At 49.4% G+C, this 22250-nt stretch overlaps 1 protein-coding gene across 1 annotated transcript in view; it reads left to right on the top strand.

Annotated features, from left to right (window-relative positions):
* Positions 1–19879, top strand: part of LOC146356081 (uncharacterized) — a 28660-nt gene extending 8781 nt beyond the window's left edge. The window contains exons 3-7 of the mRNA XM_084830012.1: positions 4597–4732; positions 6168–6926; positions 7059–7433; positions 18433–19657; positions 19720–19879. Coding sequence (XP_084686138.1) covers positions 4597–4732; positions 6168–6926; positions 7059–7433; positions 18433–19657; positions 19720–19879 — 2655 coding nt within the window. The remainder of the gene's footprint in view (positions 1–4596; positions 4733–6167; positions 6927–7058; positions 7434–18432; positions 19658–19719) is intronic.
* The last annotated feature ends 2371 nt before the right edge of the window (positions 19880–22250 follow it).

Below are 22250 nucleotides of genomic sequence, written 5' to 3'. Positions count from 1 at the left end.
AGCCGGGGCCGGCGTCAAGAGTAGGGATGACCGGGCACCTGCCGAGGGCCCACAGTCCAGCAGGGGCCCACTGACAAGCGCTCCCTGGAGTTGCTCCTCCTCCTCTTCACCACGGCAGCCTGCTTCTTCCCCTGCCTCTCGCTCCGGTCCAGGCAATGGTGGTGGGAAGGAGGGAAGGAGCAGACGCCACAGCCTCCTTGCGCCCTGGCTGCCTGCCTGCCAAGCCAGCAAGTGGGAGCCATGAGGAGAAAGAGCAGCCGGTGATGATGGCACTGAGAAGGTGGACTCGCTGAGGGAGGGGGCCCATTTGAGGGTGTCTTGCCCAAGCGCCTTCCGAAAACAGGTCAGCACAAGTGGCAGCTGCACCCCCTCCCTGCCGCTGCTCTTGAGCCACTGCCGTTTGGAGGTACACTGCCTCTGAACCTGGCGATTTGATATTGCCATCATGAGCAGTGTTGTAGTGGGACTGGGGCTCGCAGGGTCGAAGCGTCGGGACTTCTTGATGAGCAGGGTCCATGACGTCAGCTGCCACCCCACCCTCCTCCACTTTCCTTGTTCCCTCTGAGCTTAGCTGCAGTCCTCACAGTAGGCGGGGGAGGGAATGGATTTCCCCAGGAACAAGGTCTTGTCCCCTGATGTAATGCAAAGGATTTGGGGGTGGCTTGGTCTTGAACGGGCACTGAAGACCCATTCGCTTTGCAAAAGACCTGGTGGAGGTGAAAAGGGCTAGAACTCATCTGCTGATATGGATCAACACAGCTGCCTGCAGTTTTGGGACTGTCGGGGGCGTGGCTACACGGACTGGCATGAGGAACGCCTCCACTTTGAAATTCACCACTACATCACTGATCGTGGCTGATAAATTAAAGGGGGGCATTCTAATGCCAGTGGCTACCGTTGCATCCTCGTGGCTGCAAATACCATCCATTTGGCATGCGTTATGTGAAGAAGTTACTCTGTTTGGTCAGTTCTGAACTGACTGCTGGACAACCTCACAGGGTGACATCGAGTATTACAACAGACGGAGAAAAGCGTCTCCCTGTCCATTTTCCCCACAGCACGCATTGTTTTATAAACTTCTATCATGTCCCCTCTGTCAGTTATCTCCCCCTGCCCTCACCTGCCCCAAACTACAAAGCCCTAGAGCCCTGTAAGACCACAACGGCACAGTCCTGTCCATTTCTACTCCCAAGTATGTCCCTTTATATTTAATGGGACTTACTTCCAGGTAAGTGTGTATGGAAGGGTCAAGCAACCTAGTGCCCTTGAGATGTTTTGGATACAAGTCCCATAATTCCTGATCATTGGCCCTGCTGGTTGGGGCATATGGGTGCTGTAGTCCAAATCATCCAGAGAGCAGCAGGTTGCCTAACCCTGGTGAATAGGGTTTAATACCGCATAAGACTGTGGTGGGCAAGTTGTGGCCAAGTTGTGGCCTCCAGATGTTTTGGCTGTAACTCGTAAAAGCAGCTGCTTTGCATGCAGAACGTCCCAAGTTTGATCCCCAGCATCTCCAGGCAGCTAGAAAGGAATCCTGCCTGAAACCCTGGAGAGCCGCTGCCAGTCAGTGTTGACAATATTGGGCTAGATGGACCAGTGGTCTGACGAACTCCCATAATCCCACACCATTGACTATGCTGGAGTGATAGCCCTGAATATCTGGAGGGCCGCAACTTGCCAAAACATCACATACGGGTGTGACACCAGACAGTTGTCATGGCAGCACCAGAACAATCTGAGACTCTCCAGTGCTTAACCAAGAATTATTTGTTGTATCAAAAACTTAGCCTGGTGCAATGCAACAATAAACCACTTACCTTGTTTCATCCCCTCTTTTGAGCCTAGCTTCTGTTGTTTCTTTGAGATTAATGCAGCAACTGACGGTTGCCTGCAAATAGTACAGGTGTTAAGGCTGGAATCCTAAACTCACATACCTGGGAGCTAGACCTATTGAACTCTGTGGGACTTACCTCTGAGTAAAGTTGTATAGGATTGCACTGTAAGGGTGCAATCCTATGCATGTTTAGGCAGAACAAAGGCCTACAGCTCCCAGCATGCCTCAGCCAGCCTTTTTGTAGGCCTTTCTTCCGTCTAGACATGCATAGGATTGCACCTTAAGGGCGCAATCCTATGGGGATAATTGGCCGCCTCCAAACTTGGCCGACTGTCCAACGCAAGGCGGGTGGAGCATGGAGGCGATCCTCTCCTCCAGGGTCCAGCCGCCCTGCATTTGCGGCTGGACAGACTGGCTGTCTAGCTGGGGTGCATCGGAGCGGGGAGGCCGGATGACGCATAGGAAGCATCGTAACAATGTTTCTGCGGTCTCCTCCCCACCCCCGGGGACGCCCCCTTTGCCTGCTCCGCGCTGCTCTTACGAGCGTGGAGACGGGGGCGAACTGCACTGCCGACAAGGCCGCAGGGGAGGGGAGTGAGGGTTCTGAGAACTGAGCTCGGTTCCCAGAAACTGAAGAATCCTATGACTGTCTAGACACTGTCTAGCGGTCATACGATTGCCCCCTAAGTGTATTGAGCTCTGCATGGTTGCTTTGTATGTATTGAGTATGTGTGCATCTCTAATGTATTTATTTAAAATCTGTGCCGAGGTAATTTTAAAATTCTGCATGCTGTGCAATTTCTGGAAAAAATAAGGACAGCTACGTATGCTAGTCGTGAAGAGGCAAAGAGTTGGAAGGTGATTCATGAACATCCTGCTCATCTCTGCCATCTCCTCTGGCTTCTGTAACTTCAAAAGGCATTGCCCTTATCCCTTCAGAAATGTGTAGTCCTTGAGGACTAGAAATGTGTATGTGCTGCCGCTTTGCTTTTGCTGTCCTTTTTCATTCAAAGCTGAGAGTCCTTGACTGCTAAATTCCAGGTTCCATCCCAAACTCTGCATGTGCTCAGTGTGACTGTAGAATAGCCACGGTCCTCCTCGATGTAACCCAATGTCTACCCCCCAGCCACTCTTTGCTGATGATGTTCAGGAACAGCTCACCGGGCAGACCCTGACTGAATATATTCATTCATTTATTTATGTATTTATTACATTTTTAAACAAATACAAAACAAAAAAATGCAGACATAAAATACAATATAAAAGATTCAAAGTTTAAAACTATAGTATAAAATAACCAAACAGAAGCTAGCAGCAGTACAAAAATATAAAAAAAATTTGCAGATAATTTTTTGCAATAGCAGATAAAAACAAACTGGAAAACTAAAATGCCTGGCAGGATAAAAAGGTCTTCCCCTGGCGCCAAAATGAGCACAACGTAGGCACCAGGTGAGCCTCTCTGGGAAGCTCATTCCACAGCTGGGGTGCCACAGCAGAAAAGGCCCTCTTCCTCGTAGCCACCCGCCTCACTTCCTTTGGCAGGTGCTCCTGGAGATATGGGGGCTGCGGAGGGGCGGCTTTCAGACAGGGCTTCTAGTGCTCCCAAGTGGAAGGCATTGTGCAGCAATTGTGTCTTTTCTTCCTTAGTGGATTTTCTCTGGAAAGAAAAATGGTGAAAGAAATGGTGGGAAAACATGGGAGGGTTGTGAGTGGAAGATAATGACGACATCTGGACCTCCTGCAAAAATTCTGTGTATGAGAAATCTGCTTCCCTGCAATTTCCCCTGCTGCATTCTAGCCCTGAGCAACAGACACCAAGCCTGCTCCATTATCTGCATGACTGACAGCCCTTCAGATACCTGAAGACAGCTCTCATGTCTCCCCTTAATCTTTTCCAGGCTAAACTTGGCAACTATAGGCTTCTCTGCACGAGGCTGCTAATTGGCTGTTAATCCGCTGATTCTACTTTCAGTTTCGTAGCAGAATTCAGATGTGAACCCTACATAAATAGCATGTCCTTTCCTGCTTTTCCACTACATAACCTCTAGGTGGCACTGTGGTATGGCAGAATAGCACAAATACAGAAGAGGAATTTGTGCTTTCTTTCGCTTTCACAATTAAATGTTGCATTTTCCCTGCTCAAAAAAAAATTGATGTTAGACACAGGAGCGAAACTGGAGGGTCACAACGTCATCTAAAGAACCCATAAACAACTGTTAGTAGGGAATGACAAGTATATAATAAATGCCTCATGTAGAAAAGCCCTATATGCTGAGCTTTATTGCCTTTTCCCCAATTAAGGGTCCTGTGTGAGCCAATGCAGAATAGCAGCAGAGTGTTGCACTAGGACGGGGGAGACCTAGGGTTTAATTTGCCGGTTGTCCCTGGGTCAGTCACCATCTCCTGGCCTAACCTGCTTCACAGGGTTGTTGTTGAGTTGAATGGAGGAAGGGTGGGATTTTTAAAGAATGGAACAAATGCACATATTCTGACCCTGCTAGCTGTAAATTGTGTTCTGGAAGGGGGGGGGAATATTAGAGCAGGGGTGAGGGAACCTGCAGATACCATTGTACTCCAGCTCCCATCATCCCTGACCAATGGCCATGCTGGCTGGGGCTGATGGTAGTTGGAGTCCAGCAACATCTGGAGGGACACAGGATTTCCCATCCCCGAGAACAGGTGGAACTTGGACTTCACAGAGTGCCTGGTTTTCCCAGCCCTGAAATATTTCACCCGAACAGGATCTTCGGTGCTCTTTTCAGGTGCTGGGGTTGTTTGAGATGGATAACGCAGAATCCCCTGAAGCCGAGGTTGAGCAGCCTCCGTCGGACGCTGTGCCGAAGCCCCTGTTCAGGGAAGCCAAGCAAGAGGCCGATGAGGACGAGGCCAGCAATTTGGGTAAGGACTTGATTTACTTTGTTATCTATCACTTCATCATTTTGTTGAACCGTTGTTGGTTCTTGGGGTGAATTTCCTTTTTCTCCTTAGATTTAGGGTGCCTGCGATCTGGGCGGTGTTCCTTTTAGCCCTTGTATGCACAAATTGAGAGTTTGGGAGCCTATTGCAAAGCTGTGATGTTCAGTTCTACACTTCCCCTACAGTTGCATCTCTCTAGCTTTTTCTCGAAATGTCATCCTCCAAAGTGTCTGCGGTACCTTCCAACTTTGTGGCATCCACAAGCAGGACACATGCACTGCTCCTTCGCTCGAGCTGTTAGTCAAGGGGCTGAATGCTGCTGCATCCTGTGCTAGCCAGGGCAAAATGCCTTTGTTCTTCTTTGTCACTCACTGGAAGCGGTTGCATCATTTTGCTGCTTATGTGAAATCCAGTTCTGGAAACATAGCTTGGAGGCTGCCAAAGTATTTTACTCACTGCAGGCCAGTGTTTCACCATTAAAAAGAAACAAAATTGGAGAGATTTGGGGCAGGGGGAATGCGATGATATTCTTATCCCTCTGACTTCAAGTTTTTTAGAACTTAAAATCTGCAGTTACTTCCCGGCTGTTACCCAGAGCAAGAAAGGAACTGTCGTTTGGTGTCGAAGGGCATCCTTGGCATGTATTAAGCTGCATCCTTGGATTAAATGGATTTGGGGTAACAAGGCTGGGAAAGACCTGCTTCTGATTGTGATGCTGTCAGTCAGGCTAGATGGACCAGTACAAAGTGTACATCTCGTATCTGAAGTGTGAGATTTTGGACTCAGCGAAAACTTTGGTGGCATGCTGCATCTAATAATTTATTCGAAGTGCCATAGTTCTGTGGAAATGGGTCAGTTGCTCTTCATCACTAAACAGCGTGTCGACACATTACGGTGGACTTCTGCCAAATCTTGCACATACTTCTGACTTCTCCAGGTTAAAAGGGTCTTAGGAAGATCTTTCTCTGCTTGAGCCCCTGGAGAGCTGCTGCCAGTCAGAGCAGAGAGTCCTGAACTGGATAGACCAGGGGTGGGCAACCTAGAGCTCTAGAGCTGCATGCAGTCGTTGGCCTGGTTTCAAAACCTTCTGATAGCTCTTGCCAGGTAGCTCCGTGAGGGGGTGCTGTCATTTAATGGTGGATGAACTGTTTAGGGAAGAGGAGGGAATGTCTGTCCTTCGAGATCTTTCAGAACAGGGAACAAGAGAGAGTGCAGGAATGTTGGAGGCAGCTTCAGTAAATTGTGGAAAAAGTCTCAGCTGGCCAGTTCAAGAGTCTCATATACAGGGGCCCCAAAGATGAGGATTTATCTTTCTATATATAGATATCATTATAGATATGCAAATGAGATCCTAATCAGCTCCCTAGCTCCAAGTGTAATCGGGATCTCTCCCCCCTCCCCTTCCTTGATCCTACAGGGACCATTGGGCAGGTGGAACAGCGGGCAGGTGGCCCCCTTCCCCTCTACCCAGAGGAGGGCAGCTCTGACGATGAGGGCCTCTTGGACCTTGTCTATGCCGCCAACCTCGAGATCCACAGCAGGAGGCCACCTCGACGGACCCGCCTCATCCGGATGCGCACCCACGAGCTACAGGTGTCCGACGAGGAATGCCTGACCCGCTTCCGGCTGGACCGCCAGGCCATCCAGGACCTGTGCACGCTGCTGGCACCATACCTGGACGGGGCCTCTGCAAGCCGCAGGCACATCCCTACCTTACAGAAGGTCCTGATAGCCCTGCAGGTCCTCGGGACTGGCTCCTTCCAGCGGATGACGGGTGATAACCTCCGGGTGTCCCAGTCCTCCGTCAGCCGCTGCCTAGATGCGTTCTTGGAGGCCATGCTCCGCCACGTGCACGAGCACATCACCTTCCCCACAACCGACTCGGAACTTCGCCGCACCCGGGAAGCATTCTTCGACATTGCCGGCTTCCCGAACGTCATTGGCATTGTGGACTGCACCCACGTGCCCATTATAGCCCCTGCAGACATGCCGGCGCTCTACCGCAATTGCCATAACTTCCATAGCCTGAATGTGCAGGCCACCTGCGATGCGTCGGGTTGCTTCACCCACGTGCTGGCCAAGTTCCCCGGGAGTGTCCATGATGCTCGGATATTCCAGCTGTCCCAACTGCAGAGGCTCCTGGAGTCATGGCCCGAAGGGAAGGGATGGCTCTTGGGTGAGTGTTTTGGAGGTGGGCTGGGGGTACCCATTCTGAGACAGCGGGGAGGGCCACAACAGAATTTGGTTCCCTGCGAGACAGCCCTGCCAGTGTGCCTTTCATGCTCACAATCCATCCTCTTCTCCACAGGTGACTGTGGCTACCCCTTGCGTCCTTTCCTCATGACGCCACATCCTGATGAAGGCCCGGAATCCGTGGCGCGTTACAACACCACACATGAGACAACACGGATGGTGGTGGAGAGGGCCTTTGGGCAGCTCAAGATGAGGTTCCGGTGCCTCCACTCTACCGGGGGGCGGCTAATGCTCCGCCCAGAGAAGGTGGCCAAGGTGTTTGTGGTTTGTGCCATGTTGCACAACATGGCTCTGCGGCGTCAGTTGCCTATCATCAATGGCGGACAAGGGGTGGACACCGAGGTCCCCGTGCCTCCATACCTGGAAACCGATGGAGTTGCAGAGCAAGATCCTCGTGCGGTGGAAGTTCGGGATCAAATAATTAGCACTTATTTCTCACAATAAATTCAACTTTCAGTAGATGGCTTGTGGCTGATTGTATGTCCTTCAGTGCCAGGAGCATTGGCAAGTATGTGAGGGGGGAGATGTATGTTTGAGACATTGTAAGTGGGGATGTCAGAGAAATCTACAACAGAACCATATGGGTTTAGATTTTCATGAATCTGACCTGTGGATTCTGCAGTGGACTGGCTTTCCCCCTGTTAGGTGGGTTCCACAGACTTGTGGACCATTTTTCTAACTTCCCCGAATTTTGCGCAAATCTTGCCATAGAAAAATATGCAAAATTTTAAAAAACCCAGCCAAAAATGAACTTTTCCCCTATAGGCTAAGCATGACAGTGTGCATTTTGGGAGTATTTGCGCATTTCTGCACGTGTGAATTTGCGCAAATGTGCATTTGCACAACTGCTGATTTGTGCAAATTCAGAAATTTAAAAAATCTGATTCCATCAATGGGCAGATGACGGAACAAAAGGTGCCTGACAATCTGTGAAACACAGACGGAATGGATTTTACACAGTCTGTACATCCGTAATTATAAGCTGTCCTCACTTGAGATAGATCCTAAGTGTTGCATTTCCCCCAATACAGTTTCTTTAATGTTGATGGAGGGCCTGCGAGATCAATTGCTTGTGGGATGGGGTATGTGTGTGATCAGGTTGGCTAGTGACTCTGGGTTTGAGACTTTTTGTGCCTTGCCTTGTACTGTGCAGTTATGTTCACTTGCTCGAGTCAGCTAGAGCTCCTTGCTCTGCAGACATCTTGGTATGGTGCATTGTCAATTCTTGTGCGAGATTTGGATGTTACTAAACATCACTGTAGGTGACTTTCTGAACATATGGAAGGAAAGGGAAATGTTCACTAAAGCAAGCCCTACCACTCATTATTAGATGGAGAGGCCCTCTTTTTTTTAAAAAAAATTGCTTTTTCATGAGTTTGGGAATCTGCAATAAAGAATATTTCCCCCTATTTACAGTGAAACACCAGATATCCACAAATGAACAAGCCCCATCAGTACTGTAAAAGATTCAGCTTTAAAATACTTTATTTTCAGCTCGGACTGGTCAGCTTCCATGGCCCATGGTTCAAGGGCAAAAAGGAAACCCAGAGTTAGTTTTGCTTTGGTGGGTAGGGAAGTTGGGAATTGTCTGTATTAAAAGCGCATTCAGAGCTTTGCATTTCATCGAATTTCTTGCAAGACATACAATGCTGGCCTATCTGTGACGCCTACAAAACAGCGTCCTCTTCCAATTTAGGACCAAATAGTGGGAGATGTATGATCCTGCGGTTTTTCAAAAAAATTTTAGTCACAGGGTGGAGAGTGGCCTCTTTGTTTTGTCTTGTGGGGTAAATAGCAGCTGCAGGGGGTGGGGATGGAATTTACATTCAGGGAAATAATGCAAGAAAAAGTTAACTCCCCTCACCTCCCTCCTGGCACTGTCTTCTCAGTCAGATGCTTGAAGCCTCCTTGTGGTTGCTATTTAATTTTTTAAAATGCAATGGATCTATTAAACTAAAGGTTGGCAACCTGCGTCCCTCCGACTAATTTCATGGGTCTTTTGCCCTAATTTTCAAAGCCCTCTGCTAACAATCAGTTCAACCATCTGGCAAGAGTGATCCCGTCCTCCCCTGGCAGCCAACTGAGATGGAGAGAAAGAAAGAAAAGGAGAGAGAAGGTGTGTATGAGAGAGGGGGGGGGAGGAATGTCAGAGAGACAGAGAGAGAGAGAAAAGGGGTGACGGAGACAGAGAGAGAGAGAAAGGGTGTGACCGAGAAGAGGTGTCAGTGAAAGTGAGAGAAGGTATCAGAGACAAGCGGTGTCAGAGAGAGAATGAGAGAGAAAGGGTATCAGACAGAGAATGAGAAAGTGTCAGGGAGAGAGAGAAGGGGTGTCAGAGAAAATGAGAGAGAAAGGGTGTCAGAGAGAGAGAGAAAGGAATGCAGCCATTGACAGAAAAAAGTATGTGTGTGCCCCCCTTCCTGGGTTTTAAACGTTGCTCGCCAGAGGGCTATAGAGCATATGCTTTACATTCAGGAGGTCCCAGGTTCAATTCCTTGTTAGAAATCGATCTTAGGTATCCAGGGTGGGAAAGGGTCTCTGCCTAAGACTCTGGAAAGCTCCTTTCAGTTGCGACAGAAATACTGGGCTTGATGGACAAACAACTTCATTCAGTACTAGGCAGCTCCCCGTAGGTTTGATCTGCAATTAAAGGCATAGTTGGTTTTGAAAAGATTTTCAGCCCTAACCTCTTCTGCACACGCGCACGCACGCACGCACGCACACACACACACACACAAACACACACACACTCCCAGAGGTGCTAATGTATTTCAGTACTAAGGCAAGTGGATATTCATGAGTCTGAATCATAGAACCATAGCGTTGGAAGGGGCCTACAAGACCATCGAGTCCAACCCCCTGCTCAGTGCAGGAAGCCTGATTCTCAGGCAGTCTCCCATCCAAGTACTAACCAGGGCTGACCCTGCTTAGCTTCCAAGATCAGCCTGGCTACTTTGGACATCCAAACCCCTAATACAGATATCGGAGAGATGTGTGCATTGGAAGTGCAGTGCAGCTTCTTCCGTGCAGCATAGATCTAAGCAACAATTCTACGCCCATACAGAGACAGGAGGAGGAGGAGGAGGCATGACTGGTCAGCTGTTCTCTCTTCTCACTGCTCACAACATCCTGTGCTTCGACTACGACCACCCCTGTCCTAGCTGCCCTGGTACTGCGCCTAAGTTCACATTTGCACCATGACCTAAGGCAGAGGTTGGCAACCTGGTGCCTTCCAGATGTGTTTGATGACAACTCCCATCAGCCCCAGCCAACATGACCAATAGTTTTGGATTATGGGAAATGTAACCCAAAACATTTGGAAGGCACCCAGTTGCCTGTCTCTGGCATATGGGACACGTGTCAACCGGACAGGTGCGCTCGTGGCCACATTGAGCAGGGAGTGTAAGAAACAGAACTAAGGTCGCAGGAACATTGACGCATGCTGTGAAGGTCTCTTACCATACAATCATATGCACGTTTACGAGGAAGTAAGACCCACTGCGTTCAGTAGGGCTTACTCCCAGGTAAGTGTGTATAGGATTGCAGTCTCAAGATGCTCCTCTCGCTTCCCATTGTGTGTGCAACTTGTCACACCACTGTGAGAGCACCCACTCCAGAGGCCATACGATTTGTGCTGGCGCGCACCATACCGTATTACCAGCACTCTCGAGAGGTCGCCTTTTGCCCTGTGTTCCATCACTGCAGCCTCCATTGCCCATTTGAAATCAAGTCACCACAAAATATTGCGCATTACAACAACGAACAATTTATTGTTGCTGGAGAAAATCCTTTCCTCCTGCTACTGTGATGATTGCAGCAAAGTTCAGAGGGAACAGGGAATTCTGAGGGGGGCGGGGGGGGGCAGATGACATAACTGACCCTGCTAATTACAAAAGTGTTGGGCCCGCGTCCCTGTTTGCCCCTGCTACACCGCTGGGCACTACACCAAGCTCCCCCAATCTAGTGGCCTTCATTGGCTTTGCACTGTAACTTCCATCCTCCCTGATCATTGCCCAGGTTGGCTGGGCCTGATGGGAGTTGTAGTCCAAAGCACCTGGGATGGCACCACATTCAGGGAGACCGTGCCACACCATGCTGTCCCTTTAGAAGGCCGTTGATACGTTGATATGGCTGAACTGGGTACACAATGATAGTGTTATGGTGAATATGATCATTATGCCTGCACAGCAACAGTGGACGTGGTCCAGACAGCGTGACAGTATTATGTTCTTAATAAAGACAGTATTCTACTGTCTTTATTAAGAACATAAGAAGAGCCCTGCTGGATCAGACCAAGGCAAGGGTCCATCTAGTCGAGCATTCTGTTCACACAGTGGCCGACCAGCTGCCCCTGTGAAACCCACAAGCAGGACATAAGTGCAACAGCACCCTCCCACCCATGTTCCCCAGCAACTGGTGTACATAGGCATGCTGCCTCTGGTACTGGGGGTAGCACATGGCCATCAGGACTAGTAGCCATTGATCGCCTTCTCCTCCAGGAATTTGTCTATCCCCCTTCTAAAGCTACCCAAAATTGGTGGCCATCACTACGTCTTGTGGCAGTGAGTTTCACAGTTTAACTCTGCACTGTGTGAAGAAGAACTTCCGTTTATCTGTCTTGAATCTCCCACCAATCAGCTTCGTGGGGTGACCCCTTTGAGTTCTAGGATTATGAGAAAGGGAGAAAAATGTCTCCCTGTCCACTTTCCCCACACCATGCCTAATTTTGTACACCTCTATCATGTCTGGGAGGGTGGGTACTATTATTCTGCATTTCTCAGATGGGTAAGACTGAAGCTAAGAGACCAGCGCACCCAAGGCCACACAATGGGTCCGTGGCAAATATGGGACTTGAATGCATTTCTCCCAACTCCAAATGCAACCCACCCAACCCCTTTTTGTTTGTCGCACTGTCACTTCCACAACCCAAGACACTACTTGGGTTCTGCCCTACCCATTTTGAGCCAGCTTCTGTCTGAATACCAGAGGCTGGGGCCCAACAAGCGGGAAGGGCTGTTGCTTTGAGGCCCTTCTTGGAGGCTCCCGGGAGGAAAAGCAGTTATATAGCGAACAGACCTGGCGGCTTTGCATGGGTTGGAATAGCCCATAGTTTGATACAGTAAAGCCTTCAAGCAAACGTATGCAGCTGTCAGAGCCCTGTCTGAGTGTACGCATAGCTGCTGTCACACCATAGGCCAGTTCCTGCCATGATGGACCCCTAAAGCCCTCTGAAGGAGAGGTCTGCCCTCACCATTCCTCCAAGGGGAGCTGCCCCATGGCAGGGGGAGAGCGCAGGCCTATATCTCTGTCCCTCAGTCTACTAATCTCCCCTGTCTGGCGTCAACCATATCTGCAAAGCCGTGTGCTGGTTAGGGTCATCTGCCACCTAGTGGCTGAAGATGTTACCACAAGCTTCAACCACATGGACACATTTATGTATGTATTTTATTACATTTATATCCCGCCTTTTTTCCTCCTTAAGGAACCCAAGGCGGGGTACATAATCCTCCTCCTCTCCATTTTATCTTCACAACAACAACCCTGTGAGGTAGCTTGGGCTGAGAGTCTGTGACTGGCCCAAAGTCACCCAGTCATCCATGGCCAAGTGGGGACTAGAACCCAGATCTCCCGACTCCCAGTCCAACACTTTAGCAACTATACCACACTGGCTTTTAAATTAATTAAAATTCATTCATGCCTTTCAGAAGCAAAATACTCCTCAGGTGCCCACCCCTAGGGTCCTCTTAGTATGCATGCCAAGTTTTATGTATCTAGGTTTCACAGTGGTGGTGACAGACAGACAGACACCCATACATCCTCTTCTATAATCATAGATTAGGCACTTCAGCCTTCCTCTTCCAGGCACCCTCCAGATGTGTTGGACTGCAACTCCCATAATCCCCAGCCAGGAGGGCCATTGGTCAGTGACTATTAGCCCCCAGAGTGAAGAACGGAACCTCCATCTTCTGAGGCTGTATACCTCTACATACACTGGGAGAACGAGAAAGGATTGCACTGCCTTCTTGCCCTAATCGTGTGCTTCCTGGAAGCCTCTGAGCGATCACTGTTGGAAATTTTAATTTTTGTGAACCTCCCAGAGAGCTTCTGCTATTGGGCGGTATAGAAATACATACATACATACATACATACATACAGGAGGCTGGAGTTCTCTTGGGTCTGCTGCTACATACCTAAGAGACCATCTCCTCCCAAACCCCATGTAAGATCATTTGTGAGCGTCCTTGCAATATTGCCAATTCCTCCAAAACAGCCTTTCCCACCTCAGTGCGGTACAGATGTGTTGGATTATAACTCCCATCATCCCCAGGGAGAGGATTGAGCATGCTGAGTGGGCACAGAATGCTGACTGTTGTGGGGAGGCAGGGGGGAATGACTGGAATCCTGAACGGGAGCACTCCACTTTGCCACACTAAGGACATAAGAACATAGGAACAGCCCTGCTGGGCCAGACCGAGGGGCCATCCAGTCCAGTATTCTGTTCACACAGCAGCTGACCAGATGCCCTCGGGAAGCCCACAAGCAGGACAGGAGTGCCACAGCACCCTCCCACTTGTCCCATATGTAATCCTTGTTTTTCACATTTTTCTTCAGAGCGGTGTTGAAACTCTTTCAGCCCCAGGGCTGAATTCCATTTCAGAGAATCTCTCCGATGCTGCATGTCAGTGGTGGGTGGGGCTGTAGGGAGAGAGGGCTAAAATACCAGCATACTTTGGCTTGAAGCCCTTACAGCTGGTAAAAACGCTTTAGGGGAGACATTTCAACCCCTTTTACAAAGGGTAAAAAACTGCACAAAAGACAGGAAACCACCAAATGGTTTGGGGGGGGGGGAGGCCAGGGTCAGAGGGCATGGTCATTTGGGGAACCACGGAGGGATGGATTGAGACCCCAGGCAGGCCAGATGTGATCCTTGGGCCTGATCCTTGCTCCTCTGGTCTAGTGCTTCAAAGTGCTTTATATATATAATCTTAGTCATCCTGAACAGCAGCCTTGCAATGTAGGCCTGTATTACTGAACTGCTACTACAGATCCCGGCTTGGAGCAGGGAGAATAGGGATTTGCCTAAGACCGCCCAGTGAGTTCATGACTCAGTTGAGATTTTGACTGGGCCCTTGAGAGCATAGGACCTGCCCTGCACCGGTTCTTGTATATCATAATATTGGTGCCACGGTCAAACGGGTCATCCAGCAGAGCCGCGATTTGCCCCAAGAAACATGAACGGTCTGTAGATTGGCCTTCCCCGACCTGGTGCCCTCCAGACATGATGGACTGCAACTCCAACCATTCCCAGCCAGCATGGGGGCCATGCAGATGCCAATAAACAAACAACCACAACAATAATAATAGGTGTCATTTAGCACTACAGGGACATAATATAGGCCTCTGCCTCAAGGAGCTTACACTCTTTCTGACTGCAGAGAAGACAGTGAGAAGGGAGGAAAGGGAAGAGGCAGGGCCAGCAAGGGAGAAAGGTGAGCAAAATCTTTACAGCGCCAGCCTATCCATGTCTTCTCAGAAGGAAGCTCCACTGAGTTCAGTGCGACTTACGCTCCGGTGAGCATAGACAGGGCTGCAGCCTTAGACTTGGTTTTTCTGTAGGGGATGAGGACTAAGGAGTTGTGCCAGGGGTGTTAAACGTCAGGCACACGGGCCAAATCTGGCCCGCTGGGGGCCGCAATCCGGCCCTCTGGAGTTTGCCAGATCGCCCTTCCTGCTCCCTCTGGCCCCTCCCCTGACCACCAACCGTTTGGTGATTTCCCAGAGTTGGTGAAGTCCACCACCCCTTTTAAAAGGTTGACATGCTTCTCCTAAGACTTATACTGGTTATAAGAGCTTTTAAGCTACAATGTGCTGGTATTTTTGGCCCCAGGTGGATCAATATATATATATAAAACTACGGAGCAGAGTTGGGGTAGCAGGCAGGGAGAGTAATTCGGTGACACAGAGGTTCGGCTCGAGGGAAGAGCTACCAGGAAATGACTCAACGTTAACAGTAGAAAGAACAGGAGGGACACAAGAGAGTGAGGAGTTAGAAGCATGTTTTGTTCATTTAGGGCGCAATCCTTTGCATGTTTAGACAGAGGAAAGTCCTCCAATTCCCAGCATTCCCCAGCCAGCCAAGCTGGCTGGGGAATGCTGGGAGCTGGAGGACTTTTCTCTGTCTAAACAAGCATAGCATTGTGCCCTAAATGAACAAAACATGCTGGGAGTTGGAGGACTTTTCTCTCTCTAAACATGCATAGGATTGCCCCCTAAATGAACAAAACATGCTTCTGACTCCTGCCTGATTATTCAGTGGTTGCAAACCCCACTTGAAACGCCGGCCCTTTTGCCTTCGGTCCAGCCTACCACTAGAAAATGGCCCCCTGAGAGCTACTCCAAAATAGAATTTGGCCCTCTGGCTGAAAGGTTCCACGCCACTGGCCCTGAGCTTTATGATTGGCCTGGATCATATGCAATGAGTATGGGTTGAGTACGGGTTGTTGAATTATGGGTTGCTATTGATTCGTGGGTTGCTGTTATGTGCAAACCCTGCACTACGGTTGAACTATAGGTTGATTGTGGTTAACAACCCATAGTTAAACCATAGTGCAGGGTTTGCACAGCATGACAACCCACAATTCAACCACCACCACAATTCAGCGACAACCCATATTCAATCCGTACTCTGGGTTGTCATTACATGTGAACCAGGTCATTGTATTATTTACTTTTATTTGTTATTTAGGTGTCTCGCACCATCAATGTGCATGGTGCTTTATAGATAGGGCCAGCCGAAGACATTTTGCTGCCTGAGGCGAAGGACAAGATGGCGGCACTCACACACCGCCACCATTCCCCCTACAGAAGCTGACTAGATGAGCAGTCGAATCTAACACTGGTGATGGGACAGCCCCCTCCACTACATCTGAGCTTAGGGGGGACCAGGGCAGGCTGCCTGGATCTCTGCCAGTTCTGTCCCCCCGTGGTGGGAAATGGCCGGGGCGGGGGGGGGGGTTGTCATGCCACCATGCATCTGCTGCCTGCGGTGACTGCCTCACTCTACCAAATGGTAGGGCCAGCAGAAAAGGGCAACTAAAATAATCAAGGGGCTGGGGCATCTCCCCTATGAGGGAAGATTACAACAGCTGGGATTGTTTAGCTTGGAAAAAAGGGACTAAGGGGAGACACGATAGAGATGTACAAAATTATGCATGGTGTGGAGAATGTGGGTAGGGAGACATTTTTCTCCCTCATAATACTAGAACCCAAAGGGGTCGTCGCATGAAGCTGATTGGTGGGAGATTCAGGACAGATAAAAGGAAGGACGTCTTCACACAGCGCAGAGTCAAACTATGGAATTCACTACCACAGGATGTAGTGATGGCCACCAATTTGGATGGCTTTAAAAGGGGGTTGGACAAATTCCTGGAGGAGAAGGCTATCTGTGGCTACTAGTCTTGATGGCTATGTGCTACCTCCAGTACCAGAGGCAGTGAGCCTGTGTACACCAGTTGCTGGGGAACATGGGTGGGAGGGTGGTGTTGCGCTCATGCCCTGCTTGTGGGTTGCTGGTTGGCCACTGTGTGAACAGACTGCTGGACTAGATGGACCCGTGGTCTGATCCAGCAGGGCTCGACTTATGTTCTTATGTACTTATAGGGTAAAAACAAAAAGAGAGGATTCAGCCCCAATGATCTTCCAATCTAAAATTCTACCCAGGGGGAGGCAACAAAGAGGGGAAGATACACGTTTCATTTCAGTGAGGGCCGATCATTTCTGTCTGGGGCAGCCAATGCGGCCCACCCCTGCCACAATCAAGGTGCGTGGTGCCACAGCCAGTCGAGTTATTTTGGCATCTGAGGCAGCATATTCCACCAGCACCTCTCTCCCTGTCGGTAAAAATAACAAGGATAATAAATTACATAACCATTCGTTGCCCTCTAAGGACAGCCCAAATCACCTGCCTAAGGCAGCCGTCTCACTCTTCCTAATGGTGAGACTGGCCCTGACTTCAGCTGCACAGGTTTCAGCTCACTTACAGTAGGGCGGCCTTCCCCAACCCGGCGGCCTCCAGGCATGCTGGACCACAGCTCCCATCCTCCCCAAGCCAGCACAGCCATTGGCCATGCCGGCTGTGAGTGATGGGAGTTGTAAGCCCAATACATCTGGAGGGCACTGGGTTTGAGGTGGGGGAGGGGTTGTACTGGCTGGGGCTGATGGGATTTGTAGTCCAACAGATCTCGAGGGCAGTGGGTTGGGGAAGGTGGTTGCAGTAGGATATGGTGACTACGGGGCTGGGCTAAAGGCATTAGAGAAAAGGAGGGTTTGAGGAAGGAGTTGAAGGAAGCACGGGGCCTACTTAAAAGCGTATGCCACGGGGCCTGTAACTACATGGGGACGTGGTCTTATCGTCTGTATCCCAACAAAGATGCGATGCTACCGTCCTGCTTCTGTAGATTTCTAGGTGGCTGCGGAGTGGTGATAAACCTGGGCTCAACATGCATCTGAAATAGCCACTTGGTTGATCCCCGAACCCTCCACTTCTCTCCCTCATGTCTTACTTTAGGGTAAAATCCAACATAAGCCCTACTTAGAGTAGATGCATTGAAATGAATGGGACATGAGTTAATCATAACTAGCTTAAATCTCATACATTTCAGTTGGTCTACTCTAAGTAGGGCTTATGTTGGATTTTACCCTGTGTTTGTAAGCTCCTCAGGGCAGACATCTGTCCTCTTGTAATCTGTAAACTGCCAGACACAAAGATGACTCTATCTAAATAATATCTCTTCAAGCTCCAGCACATTGCACTGCCCAATCATTTGCTCCCTCCAAAGACTTTGCTCTTTCTTCCTTGCTGCTTGGACCTGCCTCCTAGAATACCTGTGTGATGCCACCTTGCTCACCTCCTCCAAATCCCTCCTCAGATACCACCTTTTCCATGAAGTCTCGGCCACAACACAGGAATATGTGTCTTGTTTGATCTGTCTTATTTCTTTACCTTTATTAACCGCTCAAACCCAAAATGAGAAATCAGTTCTCTCCAGTATCATGCCCTCTATTTCCAATGTTCAGAAGTGAGTGCCGAGGCATATGTAGCCCAAGTGGAACTACCCAGGCACAAGAGGTAGACTTGGGGGAACCCTGAGGCCTGTACAAATAGAAAAAAAAATCCTTTGGGGGAAAAAAACCCTAAGGTGGGGGGAACACCACCACCCCACAAGCTCAGTGAGGACTGAGCATGCTCAGTGGCCATTGAAAACTGACTGCCTATTGGGGTGGGGAATGGAAAACTGGGGGAGGGGGAATGGAGTGGCGGGAATCTTCAACAGGGAACCCTTCACACTACAACATTTTGTTGCAGTTCTATGTGTTTATATTATTCCTTCTTTGACTCTCCAGTGTCATGATTTTTTTCTTTTTCCCAGCAAAAGATGTGTGGTTGAGTGAGAAGGAGGAGAAGTATCAGCCCCCAAGGCCTGAGGAAATGGGACCACATAGGATATTGTTTGGAAGAGAAGTCCAGGATGTTCCCCAAAGTTTTCAGGGGGAAGAAACCTCAGAAAGACACCAAGGAAGCTTTCCCATCCTTGCAGAGGACATAAATGAAGACACAGCCCCCAGAAACAAAAATAAGAAAAACACACAGTCCAGAGAAATGTTCTGTCAGAGTGCAGAGTTTAAAAGACATCGAAGGACGCACACAGGAGAGAACCCACATACTTGTTCGGACTGTGGCAAAATGTTCACTGAGATATCTCATCTTCTGGAACACTGTAGAGCTCACACACGAGACAAAACGTACAAGTGCTCAGACTGCGGGAAGAGCTTTAGTAAGAAGTCACGCCTTAATGACCACCAGAGAATCCACACTGGAGACAAACCATTTAAGTGCTCCGAATGTGGGAAGACTTTCCGGGTGAGCTCATTCCTTACCCTTCATCAGAGGATCCACTCCGGGGAGAAGCCATACGTGTGCCTGGATTGTGGGAAAGCCTTCCGTGTCAAATTGAGCCTCAGTGCTCACAAAAGAACCCACACGGGGGAGAAGCCATACAAATGCTCCTATTGTGGGAGAAGCTTCAGCGTGAGAGCAAGTCTTATCGCCCATGAAAGAATCCACACAGGACAGAAACCCTACAAATGTTTAGAATGCGGCAAAAGCTTCCGTCGAAGTTTGGACCTTTTTATTCACCAGAGTAGGCACACCGGTGAGAAACCGTACCAGTGTTCTGTCTGTGGGATAAGGTTTGGTGAAACATTGAAGCTCATTACGCATTATAGAACCCACACAGGAGAAAAACCGTACAAATGTTCAGAATGTGGGAAGAGCTTCAGTCAGAGCTCGTACCTTAATAGTCACCAGAGAATTCACACTGGTGAAAGGCCCTATGAGTGTTCTGAGTGTGGGAAAACCTTCAGAGTGAGCTTGTGCTTTAGGAAACACCAGCGAATCCACACAGGAGAGAAACCTTTCCAGTGTCCTATATGTGGGAAAAGCTTCAGCGTAAGCTCACGCCTCAATGCACACATGAGAATCCACAGCGGAGAGAAACCCCACAAGTGTCCCATCTGTGGAAAAGCATTTGGTACTCGGTCAAACCTCAGCAGGCATCAGATAATTCACACCGGGGAGAAACCATATAAATGCTCAATCTGTGGCCAAAACTTCCGGGGGAGCTCTACCCTCCTAGCCCATGAAAGAACCCATGCCTGAACTGCGGGAAGAGCTTTCGGCAGAGCTCCGATCTTACTACTCATCAAAGGGTCCACACTGGAGAGAAGCCATACGAATGCTCAGTGTGTGGGAAAAGCTTCAGCCAGAGCTCCAATCTGATGAGTCACCAGAAAACCCACGTGGGAGGAAGTCGCTAGATGGCTAAGCACTTCTGCCCTAAATGAACATTTGACAAATTATCTACTGTCTTTCGCCTTCCCATGGAGAAGTCAATAGTTAGTGCTTCCTAGACGGTTTTCTTTTCATCAGGTTTCTAGAAGCCATTATTTTCGCAGGCTTCATTCGGAGCATGGAAACGGCACAAGCCCATTTGAAATGAATATGTGTGTGTCTTTGTGTTTGACATTCTAGAAGTCCAAGGAATGGTGCCGAAGGATGCTGTTTTGAAGTACTCTTTCCATACTTCTTATACTAATTGTGTCAGAAGCTTCTAGATCTATGTGCAGCTCCCCCATGTGGCAAAACACCAAATGGCAGGTGGTACCTGACTGGCTCCGCCCACCCAGGCTGCCCATTGGATGGTCCCGGACAGGAAGGAGTATAAAAGAGCTTCCTGTTCCAGCTGAGTCTTGCTTAAACGACATGTCTTCCTGTATCCTTGGTCCTGATTTCTGACTTGCTCTTTGACCCTGCTTCGCCCCCCCAGTCCCAGCTACCGGAATGTCCAGTGGCTTCTGGTTTGTGGCTCCTAGCTCACCTCTGACTGTAGCCTATGGCCCAGCCCTGGCACACTGATGCCGAAAGACATCCGAGTGGACCTATTGCAGAAGCTGCATCCCCTCTGCTGCTTCTTATGTAGAACTGAAGAGGCGTTCCTTTGAGGGTCTCTTATCTGAATTGAAACTTCAGAGAAAAACCAGCCTCTTTGCCAAATCTATAAATCAAGCCCATTTTAATTCAATATTTTAGTTCTGAACTTTTAGCGGAGTGGATGTTCGTTCCAAGCTCCCAAGAATCTCTGCTTCATTTTTATTTGTTTAGTGTAAAGGCAAGTTTCTAGTCCAAAAGACTTTAAAGTATCTGAGCAGTGGCTGGTAAAGTATCAGAAGATGCTGTGTCTGTGTCTTGGACACAGAAGATGCTGTGTCTTTGACTGTGTCTGTGACTGAACAATGTGCCCAGTTTTTAACAGAAGATGGAACTTCCTTCACAACTGTCTGACTTCTCCATACCTATAAAAAACAGACTAAATTATGCAGAATAGGAAACTTGATTTGCATAATTCATACAGGTAGCATTGTACAGCCTAGGTGGCACAGAAATCTGGATTACTCTAAATTTTGATGTGCTTACGGCACGAGCCTCTGCATGTTTAGACAAAGATTATTACTACAACTCCCAGCATTCCCCAAGCAGCCATGGCTGCCTGGGGAATGCTGGGAGTTGTGGGACTTCTCTCTGTTAAACATGTGTAAGAATGCAGCCTTCATTACGAAGTACATTCAGCACCATATTTTTTGTGTTCAAAAGCATGTCTTTGTTTTTTGGATCTCAGAGACCCACCTTTTCCTTGAACTTAGGTTCTTGGGCAAGTTACTTTTCCTTTAGCTTCATCAGTTAGCCTTCGGGGAAAGGAGTGTTTTGTGACCAGCCATGTCCACCTTGGCAGCCATTTTATGAATGGGCAAGGCCTCCCATGGTGGCCATTTTGTGAGACACTCTATCAGAAGTCCAAGTGTACCCACTGACCCAAAAAGGTTGGGAACCCCTGAAGGAAGGAAGGAGTGCTGGCTGGTTCCAGAACTGTGTGGGCTTCTCTGGCACAGCATCCTCAGGGCCCCCGCTCCCAATCCTGGAAGAGGAGGACATGCAAAAGGAGAATTCTCTTAGGGTGCAGCAGATCTTCTTGGTTATTACAAAATGAGAGTGCTAGCACTGTTAGTGGGCGGTGGGCCATCTGCTGGTCTTGGAGCCCTGGCCACTACCCAACACCACCCTCTAGGGCTGGTCCTGGGAAGAAGGGATGGTCAGAACAGCCGATCATGCAGAGAGACCGCAGACCAACCTCCCTTGCAGCCGCCTGCTTTCTTTGGGCTCATGCAGGAGCCTTTCGTTATATTATGTTGCAACTGTTCTTCCAACTTGGGGTTATACAGGAACATCGGAAGCTTCCTTGGACTGAGTCAGGCTATGGGTCCATCTAGCGCAGTATTGTTGACACTGACTGGCAGTGTCTCTCCAGGGTTTGGGGCAGGATTCTTTCCTAGCTCTACCTGGAGACACCAGGGTTCGAACCTGGGATCTTCCACATTCAAAGCAGGGGCTCTACCAGCGGTGTAGTAGTGGCGGGTTGTGCTGGGGCGTCGCTCCGGCACTTTTTTTGCAGCCAGCCCCCAGCTGAGTCGCAGTCTGCTAGGGAAGGAGGAGGGAGCAGAGGGAGCACAGGCATCCCTGCTCTGTGCCTGCGTGCCCGGCGCTGCCCTCGTCTCCTGCAACACCGGCCACGCGTTCATGGCTGCTGCTGCTGCTGGCCACGGCAGCAGCAGGAGAGGGGCGGGGGCTGCCACC

The sequence above is a fragment of the Heloderma suspectum genome, chromosome 2 (genome assembly GCF_057233095.1).
Source record: "Heloderma suspectum isolate Gila_16-S chromosome 2, 16-S_ref, whole genome shotgun sequence".
Classification (NCBI taxonomy): domain Eukaryota; kingdom Metazoa; phylum Chordata; class Lepidosauria; order Squamata; family Helodermatidae; genus Heloderma; species Heloderma suspectum.
Note: the sequence above shows the minus strand (reverse complement) of the source record. Positions and strands in the feature narration are given on the sequence as shown.